This window comes from Microcaecilia unicolor, chromosome 3 (genome assembly GCF_901765095.1).
Source record: "Microcaecilia unicolor chromosome 3, aMicUni1.1, whole genome shotgun sequence".
Lineage (NCBI taxonomy): Eukaryota > Metazoa > Chordata > Amphibia > Gymnophiona > Siphonopidae > Microcaecilia > Microcaecilia unicolor.
In genome coordinates this window covers 111,368,187-111,390,537 of record NC_044033.1, presented here as the reverse complement: position 1 = coordinate 111,390,537, position 22,351 = coordinate 111,368,187, and the positions used below count along the sequence as shown (strand labels likewise).

The following is a 22,351-nucleotide window of genomic DNA, read 5'->3' as shown; positions in this document are numbered from 1 at the left end:
TCTTTCCTTTGGACATGGATGAGACATGGGAGTGGAAAAGGATAATTTTTTCTTTTAAGTTATGTAGTAGAGATACTTTGGGAAAGGGAAAAAGTAATGAGAAGATACATGAAAATATCAAAGTGATTATTTCTGAAGAGAGAGTTTTATCTTCCTAAATACATAACTAATTCTTAGAATTCCACCTAAACTTTTCCATGGCATGTCTATATCTCTTTCTGGAGGTAAATTTAGTCCAGAATTGGTTGTGTGGTCTTTTCTTGAAGAATTATTGATCATGTTACGAACACATTAGCCTGAAGCCCATAACAATATTATGAGCACTCCCTTAAAATTTCCTTGTGAGTTCAGAGAGTGATGCTGGCATCAATATCCACTGCTCCTGGATGATACTTCAAGCTGAAGTTATATATGGCTTGTGCGGCAAGTCATCTGCATCTGTTGTATTTAGCTTGGTAGAAGTGAGTGCATATGTTAGTGGGTTTTTGTCAGTGAAAACTGCGAACTTGGCACTGTAGATAGTTGTGGAATTTGTCCACCATGTCCCATTTTTTAAGGTTAAATGTTTTTTAGTCAGGATCAAAGGAACCATACAGCGCACAGTTGAAGAAGAATAGCAGACAAAGCAACAATCCATTACATAATATTGGGAAAACTATGAGAGAACAATGAAAGTACCATATAGTATAAAACAGAAGAATGATCCCAATTTTGTATACATCTCACTACCACCCAATCCCATAACCCTTACCCTTTGAGAAGTAAAATGGCCTGTTGTCAGGACTCTTATGAATCCAACCATCTATTAAGGTAAATGTATCAAGAATTCCCTAACTCCCCCCCTCAACCCAGGTACCATGTCCCATTTTAATGTAAGGAATTCCAGCTGGTGAGCAGGATATTTCTTCTCAACCTCAGACAATTTTCTACTAGCAAAAGCAACAGACCTCATACCTTATGAGTTCCCTTGATATAAGACTGTTTCTAATCTTTCCTGGCCTACAGAGGATAGGTAGGGGGTGTGTTTATAGAGAAGGTGCTGTTATGGGAGGGGGATGGAGAGGCTTGGGGGGGGGGGGGGGTCCCTGGACTAGGGGTTTGGCTCTTGCTCGGTGGGAGAAGAAGGGGACAACAGTATAATATCCCAGCCATGACCTGGAAGCTCTGCGAGTGTTGGCTGATATTCAGTGCCACCACCCACATAGCTAAGCAACCAAAGATAGGACATCTTTTTGTGTAGTCCTGTTTGTTCGCTGGCACAAGCACTGAATATGGGCAGTGTCTGTATACCTACTGGCTTCTCCTTGACTTCAAGGCCTGTAACACCTCTCTACTGCCCAGTATTACTATATACAGAGCTTCTGAGAGGGGAGGCAGGCAGGGGCAAAATTCCCTGGGCCCGGCCTCCAAGGGGGGCCCGGCACCAGGCTTCGGGGTCTGTCTCTCTCCTGCTCCCATCAAGAACTGGTCCTGGCACAGTCGAGCAGATGAGAGACAGAGCGTGGTGCCGAGCCCCCTTGGAAGCCATGGAGGAGCAGACGCACTGACGTAGGGGGCGGGGGCCCCCCACTTCAGTGCATTAGTGCGTCTGCTCCTCCCTGGCCTCCAAGAGGGGCCTGGCGCCGGGATCTGGTGGCAACCCAAGAGTGAGTGAGGGGCAGCGGCGGCGGCTGCATTCCGGGTTGGACCTGGCAGCTGCATCCCAAATGTGGGTGGGGGAGCCCAGCGACTGCGTCCTGAGTTTGAGGGGCCTTTCAGTGGCAGCCCTTCCCCGGGCCCGGCTCTGTCTCTCGGCAGCCCTTTTGGTCGTCCTTCTCTATACCTTTTCTAATTCCGCTATACCTTTTTTGAGATGTGGCACCCGGAACTACAGACAATAAAGGTACAGTCACACCATGGAGTGATGCAGAGGTATTATGATATTCTCCGGATTGATATTCAAAGTGATTGAAATGGTCAGAAGTGGCCGCTGACTGGTTAATCCTTTGTTCGGGGCTATCCTGCTCATTTTCAGTGGCACTTAACTGTTTAGTACTGCTGAAAATGACCGGTTAGCGCGTAAGTGAAAACCAGCTATTTTGGGGGCATTCTGGGGGTGGAGTCAGCACTTGACTGGTTAAGTGTCGATTTGATATACAGAATGAAACTGGACAAGGAGTACTGCATAAATGGGACAACATAAATCACAGTCCTATCTTTATGTGGTAACCCATGGCCGATTAAATACTGAATATCGACTTAACCGGCTATGCATTAGCCGGCTCTGTGAAATACAGATATTCAGTGTGAAAGCCCAGACATGGCCTGGCATTGAATATCCGGGAATTACGTTGGTGGTGATCAGCAAAATGCACACCTCCGCCAGCTGAATATTATTCACCCCCCCCCCCTCTCTATTTTATCCTCTGTTCCTTTCCTAAAAATTGCTTTTTTTGTTTCTTTTTTGGCTTCTACTGCACACTGAGCAGAGGATTTCAACAATGGGAAGGGAAAGGGAAATGGGACTTGATATACCGCCTTTCTGAGGTTTTTGCAACTACATTCAAAGCGGTTTACATATATTCAGATACTTATTTTGTACCAGGGGCAATGGAGGGTTAAGTGACTTGCCCAGAGTCACAAGCAGGGCTGCCGAAAGGGGGGGGCAGGGGGGACAAAATTCCCAGGGCCCGGGACTCCAAGGGGGACCCAGCGCCGCAGTCCCCTCCATCCACCACTGGGCCGGGCCCCCCTGAATTCAAATCATAGCGCCTCACCTCAACCTCGCTCCATGTGAAAGAAGCGCAGCAGCGGCAGTCTGCAGATCATCTCCCTTCGGGCCTTCCCGCCCGGTGTCCCGCCCTCGCCTGACGTAACTTGCGCAAGGACAGGACACAGGGACGGAAGGCCCGAAGGGAGGCGATCTGCAGACTGCCGCTGCTGCGCTTCTTTCACATGGAGCAAGGTCGAGGTGAGGTACTATGATTTGAATTCAGGGGGGCCCGGCCTGGTGGTGGACGGAGCGGGGCGGGTGGAGGGGGAGCGACAACGACCTCGGGGGGGGGGGGGGGTGGCGGGGGCCCGGCCCAGTCTCTCGATGGCCCTGGTCACAAGGAGCTGCAGTGGGAATTTAACTCAGTTCCACAGGATCAAAGTCCACTGCACTAACCACTAGGCTACTCCTCCACTCAATGAAGACTAAATCCATTTTCTGTGGGTGACTCAATGAGGAACCTAGCATCTTGTAGCTATAGTTTGGGTTATTCTTCCCTCTGTTCATCACCTTACACTTGTCCATGTGAAATTTCATCTGCCATGTGGATGGCCACTTTCCCAGTCCTCCAGCAATTTTTCACAATTCTTTTGTGAGTTAACTTTCAATAGTTTTGTGTTGTCTGTAAATTAGATAACCTCATTCATTCTTCCCATTTTCAGATTATTTATAAATATGCTAGAAATCACCGGCCCCAGTACAAATACCTGGGATAGTGCTGTTCACCTTTCTCCACTGAGAAAATTGACCATTTAGTCCTACTCTGTTTTTGGACTTTTAACCAGTTTTCATTCCACAACAAAACACTGCCACCTAACATATGACTTTTTAATTTCCTCAGGAGTTTCTCATGAGGGACTTTGCTTTATCAAATGCTTTCTGAAAATCCAGATATGTAAATTGGTGAGTTAGGACTTCTTTTGGGTTGAAACTGGCAGACCTCATGCGTCACCTAGATAGGAAAATGTGGGAAGGAGGTTCTGGAAACCAAATTTAGGATCTTAGGTAGGAAGCTGAAATCCAGAACCTCTAGGGTAGTGTTTTCTAAAGTGCTACCCATTCCACACGCAGGACCCAAGAGACAGGCAGAGCTCCGGAGTCTCAGTGTGTGGATGAGGCAATGGTGCAGGGAGGAGGGTTTTAGATTTGTAAGGAACAGGGCGACATTCTGGGGAATAGGGAGCCTATTCTGGAATGATGGGCTCCACCTTAACCAGGGTGGGACCAGGCTGCTGGCATCAGCATTAAAAAAGGAGATAGAACAGCTTTTAAACTAGAAACTAGAGGAAGGCCGATAGTCATTGAAAGCGCATGGTTCAGAACAAGGTATCTATCTTTCAAAGATATCACCAAAACAGGGAAGATAGGGTATCCCGATAGTGAGGTTGCAGTAGAGACCACAGTAGACTTAAAAGAGGCATATTTTCAAAGCACTTTGGGAGGCTAAGTTCCATAGGTTTCTATGGAACTTTGGGAGGCTAAGTGCTTTGAAAATGAGCCTCCTGGCAGGTGTCTTTAAATCACTATCAACTGCTGAGCAATATGTAAATAGGAACAAAAAACATAGTTTGAAATGTTTATATGCAAATGCCAGAAGCCTAAGAAATAAGATGGGAGAGTTAGAATATATTGCACTAAATGAAAAATTAGATACAATAGGCATCTCTGAGACCTGGTAGAAGTTGGGATGCTGTCATACCGGGGTACAAATTATATTGTAGTGATAGGGTGCATTGAATTGGTGGAGGGGTAGCATTGTATGTTAAGGAGGGCCTTGAATCAAATAGACTAAAAATTCTGCTGGACACAAAACACATCTTGGAATCCCTTTAGATTGAAATTCCATATGTAAAGGGGAAAAGGATAGTGATATGAATGTATTACCATCCACCTGGCCAGGATAAACAGACAGATGTAGAAATTTTACCAGAAACTAGGGAGACTAACAAACTAGGGAACAATAATAATAGGTGATTTCAATTACCCTGACATTGATTGGGTAAATATAACATCAGGGCATGCTAGGGAGATAATATTCCTTGACAAAATCAAGAACTGCTTTATGGAGCAGCTGATACAGGAGCCAACAAGAGAAGGAAAAATCCTTAGTGGAGCGCATGATCTGATGCAGAAGGTAATGGTGCTGGGGGCCACTTGATAACAGTGATCATAATATGATCAGATTTTTAGGATCTTATGAGACTGAGCATCCAAATGGCAGATGACGTTTCATGTGAGCAAGTGCAAAGTTATGCATGTGGGAAAGAGGAACATGAACTGTATCTTCGTGATGCAAGGTTCCACATTAGGAGTCACTGACCAGAAAAGGGATCTAGGTGTCATCATTGATGATATGCTGAAACCCTCTTTTCAGTGTGCAGCGGCGGCTAAGAAGGTAAATAGAATGTTAGATATTATTAGGAAAGGAATGGAAAGCAAAAATGAGGACGTTATAATGCCTTTGTATCTCACCATGGTGTGACCGCACCACAAATACTGTGTGCAATTTTGGTCACCGCATCTCAAAAAAGATATAATGGAATTAAAAAACATACAGAAAAGGGCGACAAAGACGGCTGAGGGGAGATATGATAGAGGTCTATAAAATAATGGGTGGTGTGGAAAGGATAAACGTGAATTGCTTGTTTACTCTTTCCAAAAATACTAAGACTAGGGGGGCATGCAATGAAGCTACAAAATAGTAATTTTAAATCAAATCGGAGAAAATATTTCTTCAGTCAATGTGTAATCAAACTCTGGAATTTGTTGCCAAAGAATGTGGTAAAAGCAGTTAGCTTAGCAGGGTTTTAAAAAGGTTTGGATACCTTCCTAAAAGAAAAGTCCATAAGCCTTTATTAAGATGGACTTGGGGAAAATCCACTGCTTAGTTCTAGGATAAGCAGCATAAAATGTACTGTTTTGGGATCTTGCCAAGTACTTGTAACCTGGATTGGGCACTGTTGGAAACAGGATGCTGGGCTTGATGGACCTTCGGTCTGTCCCAGTATGGCAACGCTTATCTCTCTATATAAAAAGCAACACCAACGTTCTATGAAGCCTCCAGCCGGAAGTGTGAAGGGGGCGAGATATCCGGTTTCCCTATGAGTGTCTGCCCCGCCCTCTCTGTAACACAGTCAGTGAAGGAAAACAGCAGAGCACGAAATCAAATCGCTGGCTCTGTAACAGTGAAGGACTCAGAGGGGGGAGGGGAGAGAGGCCTGAGGGCAGGGACACACACACTCCCACATGCACACAGAAGAAAACATTGCTAGCCCCCGTTTCATTTGCATCAGAAACGGGGCTTTTTTACTAGTGTTCTTATGTTCTTAAATCTTAAGTACCACAAGTAAGTCACTTCAGCAGTATAAGAATAACACTGCTTATGATCAGCTTTGCAAGCAGCATTATTTTACCATCCAGGGAGTACTTTGTGGCCCAATGCACCCTGAAGCTTCTTAAAGGGCATGTCACTTGCAGTCAGAGCTGCCTTTCTTCTCCTTTTCCCCACGTTGACATCCTGGAACCCCTCTCCCCTAGATGACACGCCCCCTCCCCCCATTCAGAAGCCTCCCCAAGTACATTACTCTTCAAAGAGCCCTCCTCTCAAATGACATCCCTCCCACCCTAAAGACCCCTCAAATGGCTGCCCCACTAGACACCAGGGATTAATAAAGGTAGGCCCAGGGGGCCTAAGGTGGGGGGGGGGGGGTGCTTTGGGTGTACTTGAGGGGGAAGAGAGTGGAGGGATATCATTTGTGGTGGGGGCATGTACTCAGGGGTCTTCTGAGGAAAGGGGACCTCATTGGGGGGGAATGGAGCAACCCCTGATTGCGAGGACCGTCCACTTTAAGAAATGCCTGTTCAGCTTTGCGGCCTACTGCTCCCAGGATGGAAAAATACCACCAGTTTTTTGTTGGCATTATTTACCAGGAATAACGTGGTTTGGGGTGTTCACTACAAGCCTCATTATTTAGTTTACGAGTAATGAGCAGTACCTGATATGATGCATGTTAGTGCTCTTTAACATGCATTATAGCTGTAATGCACCATAATAACTACCCCCCCCCCCAGCCATGACTATCTATATGTTCAGTAAGGGCATGCCACACATCCACCACCCTTTCTGAAAAAAAATTTGAATGTGGGACATGGGTGTATTAGGTGTATGGGTGTGGAATGAAGGGATAGTTAATGTGTAGGAGAAGCATGTGAGTATTGGTAGGTTGTGTCTAGAGGTATTTGGTGGGAAGTGTTTGTGTATGGGGAGAAAATGGTTGTGATGTGAGAGACTCTGACTGTGGGTATGCGGAATGTTTATGGGTTGCATATGTATAGGGGTATATATGTGGGAATGTAGTGTGGGGGGCAGGATGGTGTGGATATATATATGTAGGGAGATTATTATGTGTATGTTTGGTAGGTGTGGATGTGGGAGTTAGTGGGATACAAGAGTTAAATTACATTACATTATATGTGTGGAGGGTTTGTTTGAATAGGGTCTGTATATGTGTGTATATATAAGCTTGTTTGCAGGGGTGTATATTGATGGTGGGGCCTATATGTGTGTGGATATTTGTGATGAATTGCTTTGTGTGTGACTTGGAAGTATGGAGACGTGGCTTAGAAAAAAAAGTATAGTACCATCTTTTGCTCACTGCTTCAGTTATTTTTCCTTCTCTCTCTTCCTGTGTTCTGCATCATAGTGCTAGAAGGGCAAGAGAGGGCTTTTGGAATGCAGCACTTATCAACATTTTACAATCTGTAACTTTCCCTAGGAAGCAGTCAGGATTTTTTGGAGGCTTAGTTCTATAAAGATATTGACCCAATATTTCTAATGTTTAAATTTGTTTGAGACATTCAGCATTTCTTCCTGCATGCTGTATTTAAATTTCCATCTCTCTCTCTCTCTTTTTTTTTTTTTGCGTTATTGTGCCTATAGACAGGCACAGATCCTTTGTATATAATTCTTTCCAAATGTTGGCAAACGTGAAAAGGGTAAAGCTTGCTCTGACATTCAAATTCTGGCAATGCTTCTGGTCATACAAATTTTTTTTTCAAGTAATTTTCAAACTTTTTATAGTGAATGTGAGGCTTGCGCTGAAAACAAAAGTCATCAATTCAGAATGGGTTACTGCACAAGCAGCGGGCAGTGTTGTCCTGCCAACATGCCTGTGGAAGAGTAAGTCATAATTCTAGTCTAGGTTGTCTCGGGCCTCTCTGCTGCTGCTACAAACAAGTGCGTCTAGACAGCACCACACTGTGACTCTAGTTCATGTGATGTGGATAGACACCTATTAACTGGAAACTTGACTGAGACCAGTAACTTATTTCATATAGGATGCCAACCAGCTGTCAGGTGGATAATATTCTCCTGCACAGAATTTGAACTGGTGCCCAAGACAAAAGTGCCAATCCTTTTCGCCATCTAGGGGGTCATTTTATAAAGCAGGTGCTAATTATTACTTAAAGTCAAGGCAGCAGGGGTGGACCAATAAAAATAAATATTAGAACCTTAGAGTAAGAACTGATAAAACATAAAGTTTATTATGATAAAAAAAAAGTCTGTAGGTCTACATAAAATAAATCTCCAAAAAGATGGTGGAAATTCAGAAGATAGATTTGGACCCGACACAGTGCCGTGTTTTGGTGCTAATCACCTGCATCAGGCGTCAACAAGAATCTGAATGATTTAAAACACAAGTGGCTGTGATTGGGAGTTAGGTCATCTTTGAAGGGAAATAGTTAGTATAAATTCTTTCTCTGCTTCAAGCTCCGAGAAAATACAGTGTCAGCATGTCAAATCTGAATCTATCTTCTGAATTTCCACCATCTTTTGGAGATTTGTTTTATATAGACCTACTTCTTTCTTTCAGCATTCTTTTCGTAGGGGACCTTTCTTCTTTTTTGTTTTCTTGTGCTAATATTTACCTGCCAGTTATGTGCATAAATGTTTAGAATACTAGCATATACTCACATATGTGTACACATATGCACTTGTGTGCCAATACACCGCCTAAGTGTCATTCTGTAACTACATGCATATCTTTGATGGTGTGTAGTTTGCAGGTGGGCATACACGTGGGTGGAGAGTATATCACTGTTCCCTCTATGCTGAGCAGGAGTCCTCCACTTATAGTCCTGCCAGTGGGTGGTGCTGTTTCACTTTTCAACATTTTCAGTCGTGGGGGACAGGCAAGCTCTGCAGGACTCCAGAGAACCTGGCCTCTCTCTAGCCATTATGACATATCACTAAAAATGAGGAAAACGAACCCGGAGGCATCAGACGTCCATCAGTGGCAAGGTTATTAGGTCTCCTATAGCACAAAGCTATTCCAAACCCCTGAGCCTACAGCATGTGATCAATCATTTGCCTCCAGTGACCAAAACATTATTCATTAACCTTTTATTTAAATCCTTTATTGTAAACATATGTCAAATTCAAATAAATGTTCTTGAAACGAAAATTCTGAGTACACAAGTAACTTCTAAAATTACTTCATATGAGGCATTAAGCAAAAAAACTCACTGGAGTCCCAAACAACAACTGATCATAAATAAACACAACAAAATAATAAAGAGAATAGGGAAAATAAGCGACTACTTCTGCTTCTCTATTCTTTTGTTGTTTGGGACTCCAATGAGGTTTTTTGCTTAATGCCTCATATGAAATAATTGTAGAAGGTACTTGTGTACACTGATTTTTCATTTCAAAAACGTTTATTTGAATTTGAAATATATTTACAATCAAGGATTTAAATAAAAAGTTAATGAATAATTTAGAGGTTTTGGTCACTGGAGGCAAATGATTGATCAAATGCCGTAGGCTCAGGGGCTTGGAATTGCTTTGTGCTATAGAAGACCTAATAGCCTTGCCACTGATGGATGTCTGATGCCTCCAGGTCCTTTTTCCTCTTTTTTAGTGATATGTACATAAGTATTGCCATACTGGGAAACACAAAAGGTCCATCAAGCCCGGCATCCTGTTTCCAACAGTGGCCAATCCAGGTCACAAATACCTGGCAAGATCCCAAAAAAGTACAAAACATTTTATACTACTTATCCCAGAAATAGTAGATTTTCCCCAAGTTCATTTAATAATGGTCTATGGACTTTTCCTTTAGGAAGCCGTCCAAACCTTTTTTAAACTCCGCTAAGCTAACTGCCTTTACCACATTCTCTGGCAACGAATTCCAGAGTTTAATTACACGTTGAGTGAAGAAAAATTTTCTCTGATTCATTTTAAATTTACTACATTGTAGCTTCATCGCATGCCCCCTAGTATTTTTGGAAAGCATAAACAGATGCTACACATCTACCCGTTCAGCTCCACTCATTATTTTATAGACCTCTATCATATCTCCCCTCAGCCGCCTTTTCTCCAAGCTGAAGAGCCCTAGCCACTTTAGCCTTTCCTCATAGAGAAGTCCTCCCATCTCCTTTATCATTTTCGTCGCCCTTCTCGGCACCTTTTCTAATTCCCCTATATCTTTTTTGAGATGTGATGAGCAGAATTGAACACAATATTCGAGGTGCGGTTGCACCATGGAGCGATACAAAGGCATTATAATATCCTCATTTTTGTTTTCCATTCCTTTCCTAATAATACCTAACATTCTATTTGCTTGAATCTTAACTGCAGCAGCACACTGAGCAGAAGGTTTCAATGGATCATCAACAACAACACCTAGATCCCTTTCTTGGTCCGTGACTCCTAACGTGGAACCTTGCATGACGTAGCTATAATTCGGGTTCCTCTTTCCCACATGTATCACTTTGCACTTGCTCACATTAAACGTCATCTGCCATTTAGACGCCCAGTCTCCCAGTCTTAGTGTTCTTTGCTCCCTTGGGTATATAGCAGTTCTTGTGGAGAAAGATTTATTGCATTATTTTGGTGCTTTTCTTGCCCCCTTTTTTTTCTGTTTATTGTTTCTAGCCATTGACAACACAATATTGAAACACCACCCCCTACTGGTAGCAATGCAGTTGGAAGACTCTCACTCAGCATAGAGGGAACAGTAGAGTACACCATTACATGCATATGTTACAGAATATGGTAACACATAATGAGATACACGTGTATCACTGGAACTTAGGTTTGAGCATTTACATCAGTTCTATGGTTAGAGTAAGTGCCCATGCCAAAGTGCATACATGTGTTAAGTTAGTATTCTGTAAAGGAAAGTAGGCACCTACTTTCCTTTATTTAATATGAGCCAATCAGGCATCCGCTGGGCACCTATAATTAGGTAAATATTCAGACCATGGGAGCTAGCTGGCTGCCTCCCGCAGTCAGTGCTGAGCCTTCATATTCAGTGCCGAGCCATTTCTAGTGACCAGCATTGAATATCTGGTTTATTTTTGGCTGGTTCAAATTTAATTGGTGAAGCCGATATTCAGCGCTGGCCAGTTAAGTTTGAACCGGCCAACGATATTCCCCCTATTGACACGGCCAGATTTAGTCATCAAATATAGCTGGCAATGCAACAAAAATCAGGGGCTAGCTGGTTATCCGCTAAGAGCTAACCTTCGGTGTTCATCAGGAAACAGCTGGCTATCGCCTGCTGAATATTGCCGGAAAACTGGCTAAGTACTATTTAACTGCCCAGGTGCTGCTCCTGGCTTGTTCTGGTTGTCATAGGAAAAACAGTGCTTCAGAGACCAGAATGACTACTATGATACAGGGGCGTATCTGAGGTTCGGCGGTAGGGGGGACAGGGGCTAGAGTGAGGGGGCACATTATAGCCCCCGTGGCCGCCGCCCCCCCTACCGCTGTCAACCCTCCCCTACTGCCGTCAACCCTCCCTCGCCTACCGCCGTCACCTACCCCCGCCGAGGTCCGCTTCCTCCGGTCCGTTGCCTTTAAAAGTATTACTTCAGCTGGTGGGGGACCCCCAACCCCCGCCAGCCCAGCTGAGGTCTTGTTTTAAGAAGTTCTTGCATCCTCGTGCTATTGAAAACTGCCTGCCTGCATCCCTTCCAGTTTCGGACTGAGTCTGATGTCGCAGCACGTTGTACGTGCAGGACGTCAACGTGCTGCGACGTCAGACTCAGTCCGAAACTGGAAGGGATGCAGGCAGGCAGTTTTCAATAGCACAAGGATGGAAGAACTTTTTAAAACAAGACCTCGGCTGGGCTGGCGGGGGTTGGGGGTCCCCCGCCAGCTGAAGTAATACTTTTAAAGGCACCGGACCAGAGGATCTCGGCAGGGGTAGGTGACAGCGGTAGGCGGGGGAGGGTTGACGGCAGTAGGGGGGTCCAGGGCAAAATCTGCGGGGGCCCAGGCCCCTGTGGCCCCACGCAGATACGCCCCTGCTATGACACATTTATCTATTGTAGCAATGTGGGCTTTACAGTAAACTAGAAAATCTTCATATTTACTACTACTACTACTACTTAACACTTCTATAGTGCTACAAGGCATACGCAGCGCTGTACACCATACATGTAAAGACAGTCCCTGCTCAAAGAGCTCACAATCTAAATAGGACAGACAAACAGACAGAACAATTAAGAGGAAAGGGAATTAAAGAGGTGGGGATAAAAGGTACAGGCACGTGAGCAGTGAATAGGAGTCAAAATAAAATTTACTTTATAAATGACATATTGTGTATCTGATCTGATAATGGAGATACTATTGTTTTGTTCTGGGCTCCCCCTCTCACTCCCCCTTTCAGTTTTATAATTGGAAGAATAATGCTGCATTAACAGTGCGGTTGTGGTGAGGTTTAGTTTGCCAAATTTGTGAGTATGAGAAGGTGATAGCTGAGAGAGGCGACTCTTTAGATAAATTTATTGATGTTTGGTCTGCTATTAATATTTTTTTGAGCAGCCACATGTACTCTGATAGTTGTAGTCTGTTTGTTGTTGTGTCATTATGTATAAAGTCAATACATTTTCTTGAACAGATCAAACAGGTTCAATGTTGGCAATCAAGTCTACCCACAGAAAACTCTCTATTCATACAACTTACTCTGGACTTTTTTAGACCCAAAGTTATTTTGAAATTTGTTTTAGTTCTGCCTGCATACTTTGGGGAGTATTTTTAGTTCATAGAGCTTTTTTTCTCAACTCATAGCTACATTTACTAAATGGTACTGCTGTGTTACCTCATGCATTAACACATGTTATTTGCCACAGGTTCCATTTTATGTAATGGGACCTATTTACTAAAAACACACATTAATGGTTTTAGCGTGCACTAATGTAGTAGCACATTTTAGTAAATCCAGCCCATTTGGTACTAACTAACTTGTCTCAGAAAACAAGGCAAACAGTCCACAGTATCCAAGATGGAAACAAAAGAGAAGCAGATGTTATAAGAAAATAGTTCCTCAGACAGACTGCTGACTCTTTTTCAAACAAACCCAGGCTGAGTATTTTTATAAGTATTGGTGGAACCTGAGATTTTACACCAGCTGGTTTTTCTTGCCCCTGACGCAGCCTTCTGGTGAATCATGGCCTTGTCAGGCAACACTCTTTGACACCTAAGAGTTACACCAGCTGGGTTTTTTTGCACCTATTGCAGCCTTCTGGCGAAACATGGATATGTCGGACAACACTCTTTGACACCTAGGAGTTTTAGGCCCCCTATTACCAAGCTGCGGCAAAAGGGGGCCTACGTTGGCGTCGGCGCATGTTTTGCATGCGTGCCAAGGTCCCCTTTTACCGCAGCTGGTAAAAGGGCCGGTCTCGCTTTCCCTCAGGAAATGGCCGGTCAGCAAGTAAAGCACTTGCCACGTGACCATTTCGGGGGGGGGGGGGGGGGAGGAATCCCTTACCACCACCCATTGAGGTGGTAGTAAAGGCTCCTGTGCTAACCCCGGCGGTAACCACGCCGGGTAGTATCCAGTGCTACAAATTTGCGTAGTGCCAGACATGATGGTGCAGTAGGGGTGGAAAGTACCACCAGGCTGCTGCGATAGCCTGGCAGTGCTTCCTAGTGGAGGAGTGGCCTAGTGGTTAGAGCACCGGTCTTGCAATCCAGAGGTGGCCGGTTCAAATCCCACTGCTGCTCCTTGTGATCTTGTCAAGTCACTTAACCCTCCATTGCCTCAGGTACAAACTTAGATTATGAGCTCTCCTGGGACAGAGACATATCCAGTGTGCCTGAATGTAACTCACCTTGAGCTACTACTGAAAAAGGTGTGAGCAAAATCTAAATAATAAAATAAATAGCAAGCAGGCTTACAGCCACTTAGTAAAAGGAGCCCTTAAAGAGTTAACAAAGACTATTTTTTATAAGGTCTGCTTCTCTTTTGTTATCTTGTGCAATCTGAATAAAGCTGCAGTCAGTCTCATTATTACCAAGTTGGGTCTGGATATCTGAATGGTTTGAGTTAGCCAAGTTGAATGTATCTTTTATGCATTGCTATAAATCATTATTCACTTATAGCCAGTAAGATTAAATATGTTTAAGATAACAATCATATCTAACATGGTCAATCATCGCATTGTTTATCTGTAGGAAAGAGGCCGAAGAACTGAATCAAAAGCTATCTCAGACTGAAGCAGAGTACGCTGTCAATGTAAAGAGCTTATGGCAGCAATATCAGCATGAAAAGGAAGAGATACTACAGATGCATGAAATGGAAGTAAAACAAGTGAAAGAACAATATAACCAAGAGAAAAAACAATGGGAGGAAAAGGCAGCAGAACTAGCAATGGAATGGAGGAAAGAACAGCTAAAGCTTGAAGAAAAGATGAATGAAGAACAAGCTAATGTCTGTAAAACATTTGCCCTTGAGAAAGAAATGATAGAAACCAGTTCAAGAAAGCAAATAGACAAACTTAATTATGAGATTGGGAACCTAAAAATTCTTTTGACTGAAGCAGAGAGGCATTCGAAAAGTGGTGCATCCGATGTAGTAGAAGTCAAATTTAAATCTAAGTTAAACAGACAAGACCGTCTTGAGACACAAATAGACTCAGGGGATGAGCAAGTTAACCAGCATCAGCAGCTGCCTGATCAGCTATTTTCCAAAGAAGGAGATGTATCACCCTCACTTGATAGGATGCAGCAGCTGGTGGCAGCTGGGATAAAGCAGAAGGATGTGAAAAAGGAAATAGAGATTGGGTTTCAGTCAGAGTCAAAAAATGAGGACAACCTCACTGAGAAGCAAAGAGCGGAAATCCAAGGCCAAACTCAGCAAAATAAACAGCTATTAACTTGTTTAATGGTCAAAGAGGTACAGTTGTCTTTGTTAAAAGAGACAGGGCAAGATGCACTTACCCAATTAGAGCAGAAGAATAGCTTGGCACAAAATGATGACGCCAAAGCAGAGAAAGTGATGAAGGAAAATGAGGGGGCAATTGAGAAACAAGTGGACTTTACAGAAGAACAAAACAGAGTAACCTTGTCTAGACAACTCAAGGCCAAAGATGAAGCACTGCTATTACTCAAACTAAATGAAGATTACCTGCTTTCTCAACTGCAGCAAAGGTCAGACTGGATTCAGGTGCAAGAATCCAAACTTCAGCTGATTGCAACAGAGAAGGAGGAGCTGGTAAATGAGAACATGTTCTTTGTAGAAGAGATAAGGCATTTCCAAGAGCAGCTACAAACGATGCAAAAGAAGGAGCAAGGTCTGTTGATGCACTTAAAGACTGCTAAAAATGAAGCATGTAGGCAAAAGGCTGCGTGTGGACATCAACTTAAGGAATGTGAGGAGACTCTTGCAAAGAAGACAAAGCTACTTGAACACTATATGAGTGCAAATCGCCAGCTACTGGACCAGTTGGGAACGAAGGAAGAAGAGCTGTCGACACTGCAAAGGAAGGAGGAAGAATTGCTCACTCGGTTACAACAGCAAGAAGAGATGGCAGCCCAGGCGGTGCAGAATGCAAGAACAGAGCTTGAGAGGGAGAAGAAGGAGCTGAAAGATAAGCTGCTTGAGTTGGAAGATTTAATGTGTAAAGTAGAAAAAGAAACAGGAGCAAGAGAGAGTGACAGGTTTGACTTCTAATATCCTTTACTCACTAACCAGTAATGCAGAGAATTTAAACATTTTAAACTGCAGACCAGTACTAACAGAACAAGAGTATGTACTTTGATCTGGGAAGAGAAAGATTCAGTTTTGTAGTCAAGTTTTCTGGATACCAGTCATGAATATTGACGATACCCAGATAATATCTGGTTCAGGGGTGTAGCTACGGGTGGGCCTGGATGGGCCCAGGCCCACCCAATCACAACTCAGGCCCACCCAGTCAGCGCTCGGAAAATCGGGCATTTAAAAAAAAAAACTGTTTCGCTTTCGCAGGCAGCGCTTCGCTGCCCTGCGTGCACTGCATTGGAAAAGAAGGAAATCGCCTCGTCGTCTTCGGGCCTTCCCTCACTGAGTCCCGCCCTCTGAAGATGACAAGTCGATTTCTGCTTCACGTCTGCTCCGTCTGTTCCTCCGCTGCAATGGTCCTTGCCTTGGCGCTCCGGGGGGAGGAGGGGAAACGCTAGACCCAGAGGCGAACGTGGGGCAGTGGCGAATTCCAGCCATTGGCTGCAGAGATGAGACTTTGGCAGGTTTCCCTCCAGGCCAGGCAGAGAAGGGGGTAGAGTCTGTCCTGCATGCATTGCGCAAAAAAAGAAATCGCCTCGTCATTCTTCGGGCCTTCCCTCACTGTGTCCCACCCTGGCGGGACACAGTGAGGGAAGGCCCGAAGGGGGCCTGCTCCTTTCCTTATCCTGAGAAGAGGGGTTGGAGGACGTTTGCATCACGGCTGGATGGGGACTGGCTTCAACTTTCCTGAGAAGCAGCTGGTGAGCACCATGGCTGATTCAATGAACTAGGGCTTTCTTTGATCTCTCAATTTTTTTTTCATTTTTGCTCCTGTTAAGTGTGGCCAGAAAATACATGAGCCTGGGAAGGGAAGGGATGAGATAGTGTTTTTCTGTTTGGTTTTTGCAGGAGGTGGCTGTGCCTTGTCGTAGATAGTTGAATGATGTGTATGTGTGTTGTTGTTTTTTTTAATTAGGATTTTTATTTTATGCTGTTCTTGTCCACACAAAAGGGCCTTGCAAAGCCCAGGGCTTTCCTGCAGAGGCAGCTTCCTGCTGGGGTGGGATCAGAAGGTGGGTAGGGCAATCCATAGCTTTGTGTCAAAGGGGGGGGGGGGGGTTGAGAAATGGAGGGAAGGAAGGATCGGGGTGGAGTGGAAACCAGCCTGGATAAACAGGTTTTTAACATGGAGGTTTCAAAATAACCAACAGGACAATTAAAAGGGGAAAGGGGCGGCCATTGATTCATGTGGTTTTCTGGGTTTTGTTATTTGGATGCATCTCTGTAAAACGGGGCTTAGCTTCGGTTATGTGTTTTCTATGCGTGTAAATATTTAATGCACAATATTTTATTTAACATTGTTACTTATACGCTTGTAAAATTGTCAGTTTATCAGTTCTTGGTGCATTTTGTTCTGTTGCATTTTTGGAGCTGGGGGGCAATGGTAGCTGTATATGATTAGAAACACTTGGAAGAGGTGAATTGATGTTCTAGTGCTCACTGTAGTGTTTAAGATGCTTTCCTTTTCCTTGTGATTTGTAGAAATGACTGCTTATGGTATGGTAGAATTGCTCTATAGGTCCTCAGTGTTTTGTATTCTCGGTATGGTGGTTTTAAGGTTTGCAAGAAGAAAAAAGAGAAGAGTGGGGGAATATAGGCTCTTTCCAATCAATAAGGGAGACGTATATTTCAAAAAGGTATAATGTTTATTATAACAGGTTCTGAATACGTATGTGGTTTATGTTGCTGTAGGACAGCTGTTGGGCAGACTGTTTATTAAAATTTATTTAGGATTCCCCCCAGAAAACTACTCACACCTATATAAACATAGTGCCCACCCATATTAGCTCTGGGCCCACCCAAAATGTCAGGTCTGGCTACGCCACTGATCTGGTTACCATGATGACCGATATATTTAGTGCCAAAAGCCAGATATGGCCCAGAACTGAATATCAGCAGGATCTAATTCAGCCGACAGTTACCATTCTAAAAAAATGCTGACTGCTGTGGATTAACCAGCAAACAAAAAGTGCAGGCAGATGGAATTCAGTTTTAAGTCAATTTTTATTTTAGTGTGCAAAATTCCCGAGGTATTATTTTACATTTAAATGTTTTTTAGAATACACCAAGCAAGTCAGGGTTTCGGTGTGTTCAAAATATATTTATAAAAGCCATTATATGTCCAAATGATAGCTTCTTAGTCACTTATTATATTCAATGATTTTTTAAAATGGGAACAATATTTAAATATCCCATATAGTTGCAAAGTACATGGGTATGGGTCATGCATTTGATACAGTGTCTTTCTGTGGTACAACTGAAGTGGTGAGAAAAAAACATAACAAAACTCCACACTTTGCAATGCAGAAACAACTCAGTGGAAGCAACAAGAAGTCAATGATGCACTAAAAATCTTTAATCAATATCTTCAAGGAAATACAACAACTCGACACAGGCCATGTTTCAGCTCAATAAGCCTTCCTCAGGAGTCTTACAGTTTTTGCCCAATAGATGTATCCAGTTAGTTCCTTTAGAACAAAGAACGAATAACTGTCGCCAAAGCCGCTATTCAGTAGTGCTGTCAATAAGCTTGCCAAATGCAGTTGTCGCAGAATATATCACTGCGATTTGGGATGCTTTTGTGAAGACGTCCTCTGCTGCAGTAACGATCAAAGTAGCTTTTCAACAAAATTCACCAAAATCAGCATCAGAGGACGTCTTCGCAAAAGCATGCCGAATCAGAGGACAGTAGTGTGTCTCACCCAGACTCCACCCATGTGAACGCCTACCTGCAAAGTACGCGCCATTGAAGATTGGTGCCTATTTATGGAATAGGGTATAGCTAGAATATTGTCATTTATGCACAGATATATTCTTGCTGCCTAAAGCCAGGTGGCTTCTTATAGAATTGTCCCCTTAGTAGAAATTCTATAAAATGACGTCTAGATATAGACAGCTAGAGGGTGCCTAGTAGGAAGCTAATCTGTAAAGGAACATAGCATCTTCTTTCCTATATACAACAATACCCTAGGAAGCCACATACTTGCCTATATTTTAGGAGTGAGCACTTACACCAGCTAGTGTGAATGCTGATGTCTAAATGCAGAAGATACATGCATCACTTATTGTGTTCTATAAGTTACGTATGTAAATGTGTGTTCTGCCCATGCCCTGCCCAGATTCTGCTGATGTAAATGCCCACTTTCCATTTATGTGCTATGGGAGATATATTTGTAGTTATAGAATAGGGCATAAGCTGCTTACTCAGTATTTACATGTGTATGTGTGCACATACGCAGGTAAATGCCAGTATCTTATTAAACTTATGTGGGTATATGGTGCCTAAGGAGCCCTTTTACCGAGCCACACTAAAAAGTGGCCGGCACTGGTGTCAGCACGTGGGTTTTCTGCATGCTGCGGCTACTTTTAGTGTGGTGGTAAAATGGCTGCCGTGCTATATTTTATTGTAATGGCCACGCACTAATTTCCCTATTAGTGAGTGGCCATTACAATGGGAGCCCTTACTGCAACCTATCTAGGAGGCGGTAAGAGCTCCCATGCTACTCCCACGGTAATCAATAGTGTAGCTATGGGGGTACATGGGGGTCTGGGCCCCCCAAATTGGCTCTGCGGCCCCCAGTTTGGCTGGCGGGATCCCCAACCCCTGCCAGCTGAAGCGTTTGTCCCGTGCTGGTCCCGCTGCATTGCCTACCCTGCTCTTCTCAGTCATGCCATGCGCACTTGTTCGCACATGCTCAGTTTCATTAAAAGGAGTGTGCACAGCACAACTGAGAACAGGACAAGCAATGTGAGACCAGTGCGAGACAAATGCTTCAGCTGGCGGGGGTTGGGGACCCCCGACAGCCAAGGTACCTTTGTGCAGTGGCGGCAGGGGGAGGTGCGGCACCAGAGAAGCAGGGCAAAATGTGCCCCCCCCCCCCACACACACTTTGGCCTCTGATCCCCCTCCCATCAAAGTCTGGCTATTCTATGAATAATGTATAATTAATGCACATTTATTTAATGATCCCTGTGTGAGCATTTACACCAGCTCTACGTCTGGCTTAAGGAAGGCAACAACATATAGGCACCAAAAATACCTGTAAATAGCCAGAATGCTGGCATAATACATGTGTATGGCCAACATTCAGCTACATGCTATGCTACAAAATGGTGCCTAAATGCAATGGTATATAGTTGGAAGGTGAGCATGCACTTGAGTGGAGTATGCAATACTATAAGTTGTGTAGGGTTTTTTTTTAGCAATCTAGATACTAACATTTACACTAGCTCTATGGCTAGTGTAGATGGTTGCTCCTAAAATTTATGCATGTATTTTCCCTATTACGCTAATATTTTATAAAGGAAAGTAGGCCCTTTATAGAATTATCCCCCAGCCCCCCCCCATTGAGAGTGCTGGGGCAGAGCAAGAGCAGAGAGTGGGTGTTCAGCCTAATTCTGTGGATATCCAGCAAGATTCAACTGCTATCCGCATAGTTATATGGTTTAATTTAGGATAGCAAAAAAGAGCCAGTGGTAGCCGTTGATCTGAAACAGAAAATGACAACAGATAAAGGCCAAGTAGTCTATCCAGTCTGCCTATCCACACCAACTACTAAGTTCTACAAGCTCTTCCTCTACCTCAGAGATTCTCTGTGCTTGTCCTATGCTTTCTGGAATTCAGATACAATTCTCATCTCTACTACGTCTTCTGGGAGGATCTTCCATATATCCATCACCATTTCTGTAATGAATTATTTTCCATAGATTAGTTCTGAATCTTCATCCTTCAACTGCTCATTCCAGAGCTTCCTTTCAGCTACTACTACTACTATAAATCATTTCTATAGTGCTACCAGTCGTACGCAGCGCTTTACAATTGAACATGAAGAAAAGACAGTCCCTGCTCAAAAGAGCTTACAATCTAAATCAGGACAGACAGACAGGACCAATAAGGATAAGGGTAGGACAGAAAGAAGGACACACAGGGAAAGGGACTACTGAAGAGAGGAAGACAAGATAAAGGTTACAAGCAAGTGACAAGTTAGGAGTCAAAAACAGCATCAAATAGGTAGGCCTTTAGCCCGGATTTGAAGGCGGCCAGGGATGGAGCTAGACGTAATGGCTCAGGAAGCCCATTTCAGGTATAAGGTGCGGTGAGATTAGAAGAGATTTGCCTAGTGAACAGAGTTCCTGGGAAGGAGTGTAGGGAGAGATGAGGGTGGAGAGGTAGTGAGGGGCTGCAGAATGAATGCACTTATAAGTCAATAAGAGGAGCTTGAATTTTATAAGGAAATGGATAGGGAGCCAGTGAAGTGACTTCAGGAGAGGGCTGATATGGGCATAACAACTTTGGCGAAATATTAGTCGTGCAGCAGAATTTTGAACAGATTGAAGAGGAGAGAGGTGGCTGAGTGGAAGACCTGTGAGAAGCAAGTTGCAGTAATCTAAGCGAGAGGTGATGAGAGTGTGGATGAGGGTTCTGATAGCGTGTTCAGAAAGGAAAGGGCGAATTTTGGCGACAGGTTTTAGCAATTTGTTGAATATGTGCAGAGAAGGAGAGGGAGGAGAGGAAGATGACCCCAAGGTTACGAGCAGATGAGACAGGAAGAATGAGCGTGTTGTCGACAGAAACAGAGAATGGGGGAAGGGGAGAGGTTGGTTTAGGTGGGAAGATAAGGAGCTCAGTTTTGGACATATTGAGCTGAGAGATCACTCCTTGCACATTTAATACCATATCTCTCCTATCCCACATTTCTTCTAAAGTTTACATATTGATATCTTTAAATCTGTTCCCATATTCTTTATGATTAAGACTACTGACCATTTTAGTAACCGCCCTCTAGACTGACTCCATCCTATTTACATCCTTTTGATGGTATGTCTCTAAGATTGTACCTGTACTGCATATGAGATCATACCAGATAAAGAAGCACTATCACCTCCTTTTTCTTGATGGTCAATTCCTAGCTACCCACGAATACTTCTGGATTTTGCCGTCATGTTTTCTACATGTTCGGTCACTGTAAGATCATCAGATATGATCACACCAGGTCCCGTTCCTCTGATGTATGCAGAAGTATTTTGCTCGTTCTACTGTACTGCTCCCTTGGGCTTTTGCAGCTCAATGCATGATCCTGCATTTTTTCGCATTAAATCTTAGCTGCTAGATTCTAAACTATTCTTCAAGCTTTGCTAAATCCCTCCTCATATTATCCACATAGAGTTGTCAACTAGCCGGTTTTCAGCCAGCTTAGAATTAAAAACAGCATCAGAAAAGCCATTTTTTTCCTGCCTTCAGTCTCCCTGCCCCCATGCTCCAGCAACTGTCTCTCCCTTCCCTTGAACCCAGCAGCTCTCAGTGTACCTGTCTCCTCATTTTCTACCTCCCGCGGGTTCAGCAGCATCTCTTCTTCCTCTCTTCAACCCGATAGTCCTCCAAAAGCAGTGAGTCACTGGCATCCAGGAAAACACACTATTTCCTGCTGCCCGGGGCTTCTCTCTGTTGTTGCCTCGCCCACAGGAAGTTATATTAGAGGAGGTGGGACAGCAGCAGAGAGAAGCCCCGAGCAGCAGGGAGTAGTGTGTCTTTTTGGATGCCAGTGAC

At 43.8% G+C, this 22,351-nt stretch overlaps 1 protein-coding gene across 2 annotated transcripts in view; it reads left to right on the top strand.

The window, feature by feature from the left end:
* NINL (ninein like) overlaps nt 1–22,351 on the top strand; it is a 247,655-nt gene that overhangs the window by 169,440 nt on the left and 55,864 nt on the right. For both annotated transcript variants that reach the window (XM_030196281.1, XM_030196282.1), the window contains exon 18: nt 14,220–15,704. In XM_030196281.1, coding sequence (XP_030052141.1) covers nt 14,220–15,704 — 1,485 coding nt within the window. The remainder of the gene's footprint in view (nt 1–14,219; nt 15,705–22,351) is intronic.